General features: G+C 32.2%; 1 protein-coding gene across 2 annotated transcripts in view; it reads right to left on the reverse strand.

The window, feature by feature from the left end:
* Window positions 1-14,069, reverse strand: part of LOC143071568 (uncharacterized) — a 52,839-nt gene that overhangs the window by 17,345 nt on the left and 21,425 nt on the right. For both annotated transcript variants that reach the window (XM_076245962.1, XM_076245971.1), the window contains exon 2: window positions 2,327-2,492. In XM_076245962.1, the coding sequence (XP_076102077.1) occupies window positions 2,327-2,438 (112 nt within the window). In that variant the 5' untranslated portion in view covers window positions 2,439-2,492. The remainder of the gene's footprint in view (window positions 1-2,326; window positions 2,493-14,069) is intronic.

Here is a 14,069-nt window from a genome sequence, read left to right on the forward strand (position 1 = left end):
TTCAGCCGAAAAGCTATAAACTGCAAAATGTATGTCAATACAAATTTGTAAATGGCTTTACTCAATAGGTTAGTACAAAGTACAAAACCGCAACTTACATAATTTAATACACACAAAGAACCAATACAACAGTACTCTGAGTAAGGGAAAACTATTTCAATGTCAATTACAACTTATAGATTAATCATATTCTAACCGACAAAAGAATCAATGAGTACACATTCAACGGATTTAGTGTAAAGACGTCATTAATAGTTTGGAAAACGTACGATATTGTCCAATGCCAGAATATAAGTAAACAGTATCAGATCGTAAGGATGTATAGGATAATGAGTACTCACAACTGTAAATATATAGCAATACATATTCAATAATATTTAAAACATAATTAAAAAAAACAATATCAATATTAAAAACAGATGAAACATTATTTTAAGATTGCATTGTAAACGTGATATCTTTTAGAATAAGTTAAGTTAAAGGATCAATGACTTTACATAGACGTGCCTCAACTTACGACCTATATATACATCACCGTAAAAATAAGAATGTGATATCCTGGTTTTTATTTATAATAAATCTGCAGGTAAAGCCTAGTTTCTTAACTTAATCCTGTATGTATGAAAGAGTTAAGTAAAAGATAATTAATTAGTGTTAACGAAAACCCTGAGCTAATAATTCTTTATGTTGGCTGTTTAATCATTAGTGTTCATTCACTTTGCAGAGGCCCAAGACATTTTAATAAGTCTCAACAGATATTCTCTAGTGTGCTTGAAATTTTGTCAACATTGATACTCTTGTACATTGAGTGTTTTATCGTTATTGTCCAGTTACATATTCACAGAGGCGTGAGACATTTCACAAAGTGTCAACAGGAATTCAGTTTTCGGTGATAGGTCTGTTGATAAGTCCTAAGTTCCGAGGGGAAAAAAACTTGCAGTTATAAACTTCTCGTGCAACTTCAACAAACATAAATTTGCTGTATTAAAAAAAATGGCATCTAAATGAGTAAATATGGATGCAAATTTGGCATTTTAAGAGTCTTTCAACACGCAAACTGCTAACTCTATAAAATACTCATAGACTTTGAAACTTTTACAAAAAATAAAAAAAAAATAAAAAAGATGCCAAAACGTACTAGTCAATGTGCTTCCCAAGACTTTTGTTTGTTTCAATGTCTTGCATCCTCATTTGCTAGTTTTGAGATTTTAACATCGGTAAACAACTGTTTCCTGAATTTTCAAAAGTACATATTTTAGTGTAAATATCTAATAGCTTCCGTTATTCATCTGGTTTGTACTGGTACTTCCTGGTTTAACCAGGTATTTACGTAGATTACACATTCCAATACAACTAATTATTTAAATCAGACAGCGAATTGAACATCAAATTATCTGAGCAAATTATACCGTGTATTTATAATTCATGATATAACAGCACTTATATATAGCAAGTATAATCTGCTATTATTGTACTGGAAAATAAACGTATATCTTAATCGAAATTTGGTAATTCTATATTATGACACTTTTAAATTATAGCAGGATAGTTTTGTAACGTGTAGTACTGGTGAATTTGTAATACAAGTTAACATTTATGTTGACGTAAAACGTCAATAAAATAGCGTTCTATTAGAGGAATTATGAAATACGAAAAGAACACAATCAGAAAAACAAGCCAAAACGCGTATGAAATATTTCATTTGAAACAAAACTTGACGAGGAAAGTCCCGTCAAATAAAGCAATTTGCCTCTCCGGTATATCATATTTAACATTTCCAACGTATATGCATTACTAAAACGACATGTTAACCTTAAACTCACATGAACTTTAAAAAACGTGTATTGTTTCATTATTGTGTTGGTGGTTGTTGTCTGTTGTACTGTATGGGTTAGTTAAAATTTTTATATTATCACGTAAGATATTGCCAGTTGTTATTTAATATTTCGTTTATAATGTATGTTGGCGTTTGTTTTTGTTGCACTTCAGTATTTTTGTTGTTCCTTTGTTTTCCTCTTAAAGTTAATGTGTATTCCTCGGCTTTAGTTTGAAGCCCGGATTTGTCATTTTTGAACACCTATATATTACTGTTGCCTTTATTTGAGATTGAATATTCAGAAATTATAAAAAGGTTTTATCCTTGCGAAAAAAGTGACTTGGTGAGAATTGCAATAATAAAAAAATCGCATTCTGACAACTGATGCATATAATCTGTTTGTAGGTTTACCTGAAAAAAAAGTCCCTTCTACAAAAATCGCAATAATAAATGCAAGCAACAATATCTGAACATACAGTATGTTCGAACATAAAAGAATTGTCCACAAACCTTGTACTTTCACATTTTCTGTATTTTTGACAAGAACACATCCAGACAACGTTTCGCCAGCATAGTACACATCCTTATCCAACTCGATCTCAAACTGTTTGATGTAATCCATTTTATTTACATTAATCTTGACATTTTTGTCTACCTTTTTGTTCTGTCATTACATCTGGAAATAAAACATTTTTGATTGAATAGTGGGAGTCTACTATAGCCATTGTAAAAGGGCTGAAAAGTTGACAGCAACAGCATGTATTTACAAGATAAAAGTTGAAGATATATTAAAGGCGGAAATACAAATTGAAATTGAAATTAATATGTCAATAACTTCAGACAAACCATAGCCACCAATAAAAACACGTAAACGACTAGCTATAGTATCACAGTAACACAAACCATAAACAGCGGATATGGTCAAACGTATTGTATTTAAGGACCTTCATAATTCGATATCAGGTTGTAAATATTTATGGGTCTTCAGATATCTTCAGAACCTATATATTTCGGTTGAAGGGTGCCCTTTATTAGGTTTCATAGCCTATTTATTTCGATATCAGTGTATCAAAACAATTCCCAGCACTTCCTCAATGATTTTAAAAAATGATGAAATCAAAATATGGAGTGGGGTCACCATTTTAAGTCTTTTTTATGTGCATATGTGAATGCTAGTTGATTGTCTGAACACCTATTTTATTTTCTTGCTTTCATTTCAGATTTCAAATTGTTTTATTTCCATTTTTTCTTTAAGTGATTCTCTCGGAATGTTGTTTCTCTTTGTATGTTCAAATTGATTTAATATTTGATCCAGTTTGATATCATCAACTTGTATGGTAATTAAAATTAAAAATGAAACCGTTTTGCTGTTATTTATTTATTTAATTGTATTAAGAATGTCCTATCATATACGTTTAGTATACTTAATGTCAGTCAAAATCGATAGGATTCATCATTTACTCTCGTTTTCGAATAAACTGTAGATGGTATATACATTTGGGATATGTAAATTGTAATTTAACTTCGTAATATTCGTCCGAGATGATAATTACAGAAAAAATATAATGCTATCAGTGACCTTAATCAAAATCGAAAATCACCAAACCAGTCGTGAAAACAGCCTAAGAGACATGACATTTAGGAAAAAAGTATAATTGAACCGTATACTCACTATATACGTATGACACATACTTATTTTTTTCTGTTATTCAATGATGTTATATTTTTAGATACATATGACCAAGATAATAATTTTGAGTTTGGTTGGCAATCATCATTATTTGTATAACTCGGTATTGTTTTCCCATGTACTTTTTTGTGTTGACTATTTTACGGTTGTGAGTTGATATACATTTTCGACCAGACCTATACTGATATATAATGTGTAGTACTGATTCAGTGAAGTGTTAATGTATCAATACCCCTAGTTGTTGGTGGGTTTCGTGTTGCTTAGTCTTTAGTTTTATGTTGTGTCTTGTGTACTATTATTTGTCTCTTTGTATTTTTCTTGTTTAGCCATGGTGTTGTCAGTTTATTTTCGATCTGGTTTGAATATCCCTGGCTGTGTCATCTTTTGCTCCTCTTTAACAATGTGTTATGTTTCATTGTAGATGGTAATTGTTAAAAATTAAAGATTTGTGTGAATAAATAGACATTTTTATTTTTAACAAGTGACGCTAAAATCAAGACCATTGGAAGACCAAGTCAAATGTGAAGTTTAATTGCATCAAAATTCCAAAAGCAAATCTAACAATGAAGACAAGCATTACGTAAATCCTGACCATACATTATTTAAGCCCATTATAGAAAGCAAAAATCCTATATCTAAATCAGCTATACTTGGCAACAGTTTGCATGCCAAGAATCAGTCTAACCTAGTTTACGATGACTTTCAATTTTATAAATTGTAGTCTGAATGAAATCTAGTATGCAATTTAATAAAGCAGTAAAGTTTTTCTGACATTATTCCAAATTAATGGCAAACTACTTTAAAATAAACATGTGTTGTACCATACTGTTGTCAATCTAAAAATTGTCTCCAGGCTTTGTCATTAATTGATTTTGACAATCTATGAATAGTTAACGTGAGCATGTTGTATCAACTGGTAAAATTGGGTCAACTGGTAAATTTCCCAGTTTAAGGAAAACATAAAACTTGACATAATTATAACTGTATTAGACAGCACACACTATTACATTAACTCACATGTAGTACCAGAACTTTGTGAAAAGGTCCTTTGTAATTTATTTCGAATTTCAAACTATAAATGCCTCAAAATTGCAAATTTGAAAGAATTCTGTAAATTCAAAACAAAAAATAAATATCATTCAACAACAATCTGTAAAACAGACTGTTGTTCAGAACGGCAGAATTGCGTGAAAATACCTAATTTGAATAAGGCCTTGCAATGTTTCCATTTTTTTCTTACTTCGATATAACGAAATTCTGACGGACAATTATTTATAGTCTTATTATAATAGAATTGTTTAAAGGTGTTTCTGTACTTTCTGATATACCAACCCTTAAACTTAAAATTCGTGAAAGTAACCTTTCAGCACTTAATGGGAGAAGACTAAATATAAGTTGATTAACTTCTTGTTCGTCCCTTACGTATACTAAGGCAAACAAAATATGTTTAAATTTGATTAAACGTTCAAAATTATTACATAATGTTGTCAGAAGATTGATTGTTACTAATTTCAGTTGGGATTGATACTACATGTTTTCACATCTGAAATCAAAATGTATGCATTCCTCCAATAATGGGAGTCAATAACAAAATCGACAGCGTATATAGCTGCTATACCAAGAAGAACTAAGTGAAATGTCACACGTAAATATAGATTTCCTAAACTTATACATTACTTTTCAATAGTTTATTTAATACTTCTACATTAAAGTCGCGGTATGAGACAAAGATCTGCACGAGTTTGTGATTCAAACGATTTATTGAGTGTCAACTTGCCGACAAATGACGCAATTGAAAATGACACAATTGGCAAGTATAATTTGATAAGAACGTCACACTCTCAAAATTAGAACATTATAGACATTTTATAAATTAATCTTAAATCAATAACACTTTTTGTTGACTGAAAGTTCAATATAGTACAGCTAGGAATAAATAATGTCATTGACGATAAACTAATTTCAATATTGCAATTGGGGTGTCTAGAAATATATTTTCGTCATTTGACCAGTACATGGTCGAGAATCAAACTACGAAATATAGGAATTTGCCTAGGAATTTGGGCATAAATTTATGATGTTTTTCTAAACTAATTTTGTATATTGATTCAAATAAAAAAAAATAAAAAGATGTGGTGTGATTGCCACTAAGACAATTTCCCCAACAGACCATATGACGTAAACGTTAGCAACTATAAGTCATTGTGTGGCCTTACTCTCTCTTAAAAACATATCTCTCTCTTAAAGACACATCTCTCTCTTCAAAACATATCTCTCTCTGAAAAACATATATCTCTCTTACAAAAACATTCAAGCTTTTCACTATTGTTTCAAAGAATATCTGCCAGGTAATCTTATTTGCCGATGCTAGTCATGCTGATGTAATATCTGTATAGTTTTATGCATAAATGCATACAGTAGTCCATAAGATGTTTGCAAACAATTTTAAACATTTCGTTACTAAAATCTTCGCAAAAATGTCAGTTTTGACATACTATGACCATATAAATAGTATTTATAAGAAACAGACTCGTTTTTTTAAGTAAAAAAAAACAAAACAAAATACAAATAAAATGATTTTTTGTACATAAAATATTGTGACAAATCTGGACTGATAATTGTTATTATTTAACCTATTATTTATTGTATATTACATATATCTATTTGAATATTGCCGGGTGGTCAACTTCTCGGGTGTGCACAAACACTGATAAATGCATTGACTTTCATACTCATGATTTAAACTATTTGTACTTTGCAAGCGATAAGGGCCAGTTTTATATGTATATCTTGGTAATGTTTACCTATGAAATACTTTGATTATCCCGTCATATAGCGATTTATTTTGACAAATATCGTCGTAAGATTCAACTTGTTTACATCTGCCATGACACCGTTTTGTACTTTCACTTTGCGATCTCACATTATTATTTGTTTAAGTAAACACTTTGTCAATGCAGATAAATTGCGTATTTATTATGTTTGTGCCTCCCTTTTCATTAACATTGTCTTTATTTATGATAGAACCGGGTTTTCATTGATCTCATTTAAGCATTATATCTAATGCGTAAGGTTATGTAAATTACACCCAAGTTCATACGCCGTATCGAGAAAGGAATTTAATGTCCGTTTAAAAATAGCATTATGTAGAAATGTCCTTTTGGTTTTATTTGCTTTTAAATATAATTCGGACAAGAAGGACAAAATGAGGACAACTCAATAACGAGTCTTTATTTAATAATAACGAAATCTGATTGTCTTCTTGAACATTTCAAGCCAAAAGACGTAAGAAACGTTGCTTTTGATTGGACGATTAGATGTTTACTCCAACGTCATAGTAAGTGCCAAAAGACATAAATAGGAGCCTGTAGAACAACATGTCATTCTGAATCAATCTCTTGAACCGTCAACTACCTTTTATATTGACCACCCGATTTATTGCTTTATCTGTTGAATGATGAATGTGTATTTGATGTTTATTATATTGAAAGAAGAAGTCAAAATACTGTTGAAATGAATATCATTGTTATGTTTATTACAAATCTGTTTCTTCACACTGCCGTCGATTCCACTCCTCCTGAATGATGGTTAAACAGAAATTTATAGTAACCCTAGGTTTGTTACAATATAATAGTAAATAGTTATCAAAAGTACCAGGATTATAATTTTATACGCCAGACGCGCGTTTCGTCTACATAAGACTCATCAGTGACGCTCAAATCAAAAGTGTTAAACAGCCAAACAAATACAAAGTTGAAGAGCATTGAGGACCCGAAATTCCAAAAAATTGTGCCAAATACGGCTAAGGTAATCTACTCCTGGGGTAAGAAAATCCTTAGTTTTTCGAAAAATTCAAAGTTTTGTAAACAGAAAATTTATAAAAATGACCATATAATTGACATTCATGTCAACACCGAAGTGCTGACTACTGGGCTGGTGATACCCTCGGGGACGAAACGTCCACCAGCAGTGGCATCGACCCAGTGGTGTAAATAGTTATCAAAAGTACCAGGATTATAATTTTATACGTCAGACGCGCGTTTCGTCTACATAAGACTCATCAGTGACGCTCATATCAAAATAGTTAAACAGCCAAACAAATACAAAGTTGAAGAGCATTGAGGACCCGAAATTCCAAAAAATTGTGCCAAATACGGCTAAGGTAATCTACTCCTGGGGTAAGAAAATCCTTAGTTTTTCGAAAAATTCAAAGTTTTGTAAACAGAAAATTTATAAAAATGACCATATAATTGACATTCATGTCAACACCGAAGTGCTGACTACTGGGCTGGTGATACCCTCGGGGACGAAACGTCCACCAGCAGTGGCATCGACCCAGTGGTGTAAATAGTTATCAAAAGTACCAGGATTATAATTTTATACGCCAGACGCGCGTTTCGTCTACATAAGACATACAGGAGTAAATGCATTTACTTGATTAAAAAATGAAACATTTTATAATAAAGTAAATTAAATGGTGGAACAGACACATTACATAAAATATTCTCTTAAGAATATCTAACTAAACTGAATTTATAAACAGAAAGTTAAAAGGATTGAAACGATCTTGCACAAAGTGAAACGAATTTTCTTTTCTAGAGATTTAATATTGTTTACGTCACCAGTGCAACCATAACTATAGATATTAAACAAGTCTTTCTTTACGACGGATATCGAGCAATTTTTTTCACTCTCATTGAATTTCAAGAAATAGAAGTAATTTTTACATGTTTTATTGCAGCTTTCGATTCATCAAGTTTTATTTGAAGGTTTAAGAAAAACGATATCAACACTGATGAGTTCCATCGACCATGTATTACAATCAGCAAGAATAACGTTTAGAGATTATGCTTTATTGTAACCTTACATTATATTTTATACAGGACGGACTTGTTTACTTCTATAAAGCATGGAAGTGATTGATTCATTGTTGTTTGCTTAATGTTCAGTGGCTATATTGTATTTTTGAAATTTGATTAACCAAATAACTCATCTTTACGATAGCTGCATTCTCGTTGGGAAGAAAATCCGACCAGGAGTTATGAATTTAAAGAAAAGAATCGACGTTTGATGAAGGTATAATGTGTTGTTTTCAATTTTTTCTATTCAATAACCTGTTTCAATTTATAAAATATTTTCACCAGCCCAGTAGTCACATTTCGGTGTTGACATGAATATCAATAATGTGGTTATTTTTTATAAATTTCCTGTTTACAAAACTTTGAATTTTTCGACAAACTAAGGATTTTCTTATACCAGGCAAAGATTACCTTAGCCGTAGTTGGCACAACTTTTTGGAATTTTGGATCCTCAATACAACTCAACTTTGTACTTGTTTGGCTTATAATTATTTTGATATGAGCGTCACTGATTATTCTTATGTAGACGAAACGCGCGTCTGGCGTACTAAATTATAATTCTGGTACCTTTGATAACTATATAGTCTTACAGAGTAATACAGCATTATATACAATGTTTAACTCAAGAACATTAATCATTACACATTGATAAAATCGTGTACCATTGTGTCAAGTGGTCAATAAACGTAATCCTTTGTTTAACTCAGACTCAGCAGTTATCTTTTAAAGTGGTTGCAATAACAGAAATCAAACAAATCTTTATCTTTTATGTCATCTACACGATTTGTGTTTTGACCGATATTTCCAGTAGACTCAATATAAGGTTTGACCTACATAAAATTGCAACAGATGCTATGAACTAGTATGTATGCTCATGGAAAACTGCAAATCTAAAAGTAATAAAAAAGGCAAAAGTAGTATACCGCTGTTCAATAGTCATACGGCACCAATACAGTGCACTGTAGTCATCAAAGGCATCAATACAGTGTACAGTTGTCATCAAAGGCACAAATACAGTGCAAAGTTTTCTTGAAGGGAACCAATACAGTGAAAAGTTGTCATCAAAGGAACCAAAACAGTGCAAAGTTGTAACCAAGGGAACCAATACAGTGAAAAATTGTCATTAAAGGAACCAAAAGTTGTAATCAAAAGCACAAAAACAGTAAAAAGTTGTCATCAAAGGAACCAAAACAGTGAAAAGTTTTCATCAAAGGCACCAGTACAGTGCAAAGTTGTCGTCAAAGGCACCAGTACAGTGCAAATTTGTCATCAAAGGCACCAAAACAGTCCGGTGTTGATTATCATAGATATAAATACAGGGCAAATTTGTCATCAAAGGCACCAGTACAGTGCAAAGTTGTGATCAGATGCACCAATACAGTGACAGTTGTCGTTCGAGGCATCAAAACAGTGCAAAGAAGTCATCATAGAAACAATCGCAGTGGGTTCATCAAATTATTACAGTGACAAAAGTGAGGCTAAAGATACTAAAGGGACATTCAAAACTTCCAATGCCATGTCAGAAATAAAAGAACAAAAAAAAAGGACAAAAGGAAAACAACAATCTGTAAAACAAAAGAGCTTATTGAGCTTACCAATATTATATCGCCTTGTAACACTTACAAACAGTATACTCAAAACAACATAAAAAAATTAACGACTTAGCAACAAGAATCCCACCAAGACAGTGAGACATCCAAAACGAATACGAGGCACCAGCCAGCAATAAAACATCCAGAAATAAGCAAACCAACGAACGATGAAACAGTTTGAACGCCTGATGGATTTTTGTGTACTCAATATTTAGTGTCTATTATTTTCTGCATATTCAGGACGAAATACAATCTCAACAATTGATACTATAGATATGTTATGCCAGATAGGAAGGCAGTGATCGAAATGTGTGTTGCCTTTGGAAAACATTGATACTAATGCAAAAGGACCGTATATTTTATAAAAACAGTGTGGCACTTCCGGAACCTTCAAAGAGTTGGTTCAAGAGTTTATTGAATTTGCAGAGAGCTTAACATTCTCTCTAAAAGAAACCACCGGACTTGACTGCCAATTTGCACATCCCAGAGTCAAACGCATGCCACTTTCTAGCATCAATTTAAGTGCAGGTAGTACAAAGACCGATGTGAACATATTTCTATAACCGAGTCTTCTTTGAGTCAGTTTGAAATAATTTTTTTTTACTTTATATGTTCAAAACGTGTATTCAATTCTATGATTATATTTTATCTAAAATACCGCTTCATAGACAATACAATTACTTAATATTAATAAATTAGAAACTTTTATGAGCAAAGTGCAATTACCACGGTGGCGTAACGACGGTCGATAATTAAAGCTTATATGATATCCATAGTAATAGACATGCAGCTGTGATAACAGATTGATAGTAAAGTCCCGAGGGGTTACGTGATGGATGACATTTAACATTTGAATTGTCATCTGTGATTATATCAATACATGATTAGTAAATGCCAGCGATATCAACTGTTGTCATTCGGGAACTTAACTGGAGAGATAGAAACAGAATAGAGTAGAATTTTTTTTCCAGTGGGGGGAGTAAATTAGAAATAATATCAAGACGTATACAGAAATGCTTAACTACTTCTTAGAATATGTGTTGTCTACCCATATTTTGACTATTTTATTTATTATGTCTTTTGTTCACGCATCGTTATAAATTCAACGGAATTTGATGAGACTGTCGTACAAGTGAAAGGTTTAGGTAGCAATAAACAGTTAGGAAAAAATATTGAAATTTGCCCTTATAAATTTTACCATCCCCTTTTCATTGCTTTCTTGCAATATCAAGCTTACTGTTTGTGTCATATATGGGCATATGTATGTAATCAGAATCTTCTATAGATTTTATATCCAGTATATAAAATGGTAAAATATAATTCCTTTTGGGTGTATCCATGACAACAATCTGCATTTATTTGTTATAAAATATTGCAAAAAGGGGGGAAAAGATGTCACATATTTCCCCAAAATTTGGCTAAAAGTAGAATTTCAATCACTTGAAGCAATACCTTTTCTGAAACTGTGTACATATATCATTCAGCAAATCCAATGAAAATCATATGTCTTTCATCTCATTTTTAGCTCACCTGGCCCAAAGGGCCAAGTGAGCTTTTCTCATCACTTGGCGTCCGTCGTCCGTCGTCGTCCGGCGCCGTCTGTTAACTTTTACAAAAATCTTCTCTTCTGAAACTACTAGGCCAAATTAAACCAAACTTGGCCACAATCATCATTAGGGTATCTAGTTTAAAGAATGTGTGGCGTGACCCGGCCAACCAACCAAGATGGCTGCCATGGCTAAAAATAGAACATAGGGGTAAAATGCAGTTTTTGGCTTATAACTCAAAAACCAAAGCATTTAGAGCAAATCTGACACGAGGTAAAATTGTATATCAGGTCAAGATCTATCTGCCCTGAAATTTTCAGATGAATCGGACAACCCGTTGTTGGGTTGCTGCCCCTGAATTGATAATTCTAAGGAAACTTTGCTGTTTTTGGTTATTATCTTAAATATTATTATAGATAGAGATAAACTGTAAACTGCAATAATGTTCAGTAAAGTAAGATTTACAAATAAGTCAACATGACCGAAATGGTCAGTTGACCCCTTTAGGAGTTATTGGCCTTTATAGTCAATTTTTAACCATTTTTCGTAAATCTTAGTAATCTTTTACAAAAATCTTCTCCTCTGAAACTACTGGGCCAAATTAAACCAAACTTGGCAACAATCATTATTGGGGTATTTAGTTTTAAAAATGTGTCCGGTGACCCGGCCAACCAACCACGATGGCCGCCATGGCTAAAAATAGAACATAGGGTTAAAATGCAGTTTTTGGCTTATAACTCAAAAACCAAAGCATTTAGAGCAAATCTACATGGGATAAAAGTGTTTATCAGGTCAAGATCTATCTGTCTTGAAATTTTCAGATAAATCGGACAACCCGTTGTTGGGTTGCTGCCCCTGAATTGGTAAGTTTAAGGAAATTTTGCTGTTTTTGGTTATTATCTTGAATAGTATTATAGATAGAGATAACCTGTAAACAGCAATAATGTTCAGAAAAGTAAGATTTACAAATAAGTTAACATGACAGAAATGGTCAATTGACCCCCTAAGGAGTTATTGTCCTTTATAGTCAATTTTTAACAATTTTCATAAAGTTTATAAGTTTTTACTAACATTTTCCAATGAAACTACTGGGCCAAGTTCATTATAGATAGAGATAATTGTAAGCAGCAAGAATGTTTAGTAAAGTAAGATGTACAAACATATCACCATCACCAAAACACAATTTTGTCATGAATCTATCTGCTTCTTTTGTTTAATATTCACATATACCAAGGTGAGCGACACAGGCTCTTTAGAGCCTCTAATTTTTTAATTGCGTCAAAAACTTCGTGTAGAAAAAAAGTGTTTGTAAACATTACATCAATTTCTGGACCGATGGCCGGTCTAGCTATGAAAATACGGATAGTCAAACAGAAAACAACCCATAAAACATGTAAAAGATAATCTTGATGCTCTTATAAACCATCTGTGAAGGCTGAATTAGCACTCAGCTGTCTAAAAATGAATTTTATTACACAATAACTTTCCTATTTGAAAAATCCACCGGAGCCAAAATGCGAAACTAAACTCCTAACTGTGTATTACTACCTTAGCGCTATAAAACCAGGTTGAACCCACCATTTTCTACATTTGGAAATGCCTGTACCAAGTCAGGAATATGACAGTTGATGTCCATTCGTTCGATGTGTTATGTCATTTGATTTTTCCATGTGATTAGGGACTTTCCGATGGAATTTTTCTCAAAGTTCAGTATTTTTGTGATTTTATCTTCTAGTAAGTCTAACAGAGCAAAACACCCCTGTGTAAAATTTATAAATCGATAGAGAGAAAACAAATCTGGGTTACAAACTCAAACTGAAGGAAACACATCAACTTTAAGAGGTAAACAACAGAAGTATAGAAACACTGAAGTGCAACAAAAGCAAACGCCAACATACATAGAAACGATAAACAAGTTTTCCTACTAAAACTGACCGCATTTTCTACATTCCTATAAGGACCTATCTCGTTTCTCGTCAATGACAGACATGAACAAAGATATGAAGACAGACATTCGCCTACGATGAATGAAAATATCCATGGTAAACATAATAATTAAGTCAATAACGATCCACCAATACATGACAGAAATAATGCTACAAACAACAAACCGCTGTCAAATACTTATGGGGAAACACAAACTCTTCACCCATTGGGAGCATTTCAGATGAACAAGTACTTGTAGACATGACAATTTTTTATTGTCCTCTCTCTTTTTTCTTCGCAAAATTCATTTTTTTTTTACATTCAATTTTAATTATTTTCTGTTTTTTTATGTTATAAACTAATAGTTGAATACATGTATACTATTTAATTACTATCCCTTACTAGTTATTATCTATAGTGTTAAATAAGAGTAACAGTAGTATTCCCCTGTGTAAAATTTATAAATCGATAGAGAGAAAACAAATCTGGGTTACAAACTCAAACTGAAGGAAACACATCAACTTTAAGAGGTAAACAACAGAAGTATAGAAACACTGAAGTGCAACAAAAGCAAACGCCAACATACATAGAAACGTTAAGATGTCCTAGTGATATAAGGAGACAACAAAGTAAACTTAA

The sequence above is a fragment of the Mytilus galloprovincialis genome, chromosome 1 (assembly GCF_965363235.1).
Source record: "Mytilus galloprovincialis chromosome 1, xbMytGall1.hap1.1, whole genome shotgun sequence".
In the NCBI taxonomy this organism is placed as follows: Eukaryota; Metazoa; Mollusca; class Bivalvia; order Mytilida; family Mytilidae; genus Mytilus; species Mytilus galloprovincialis.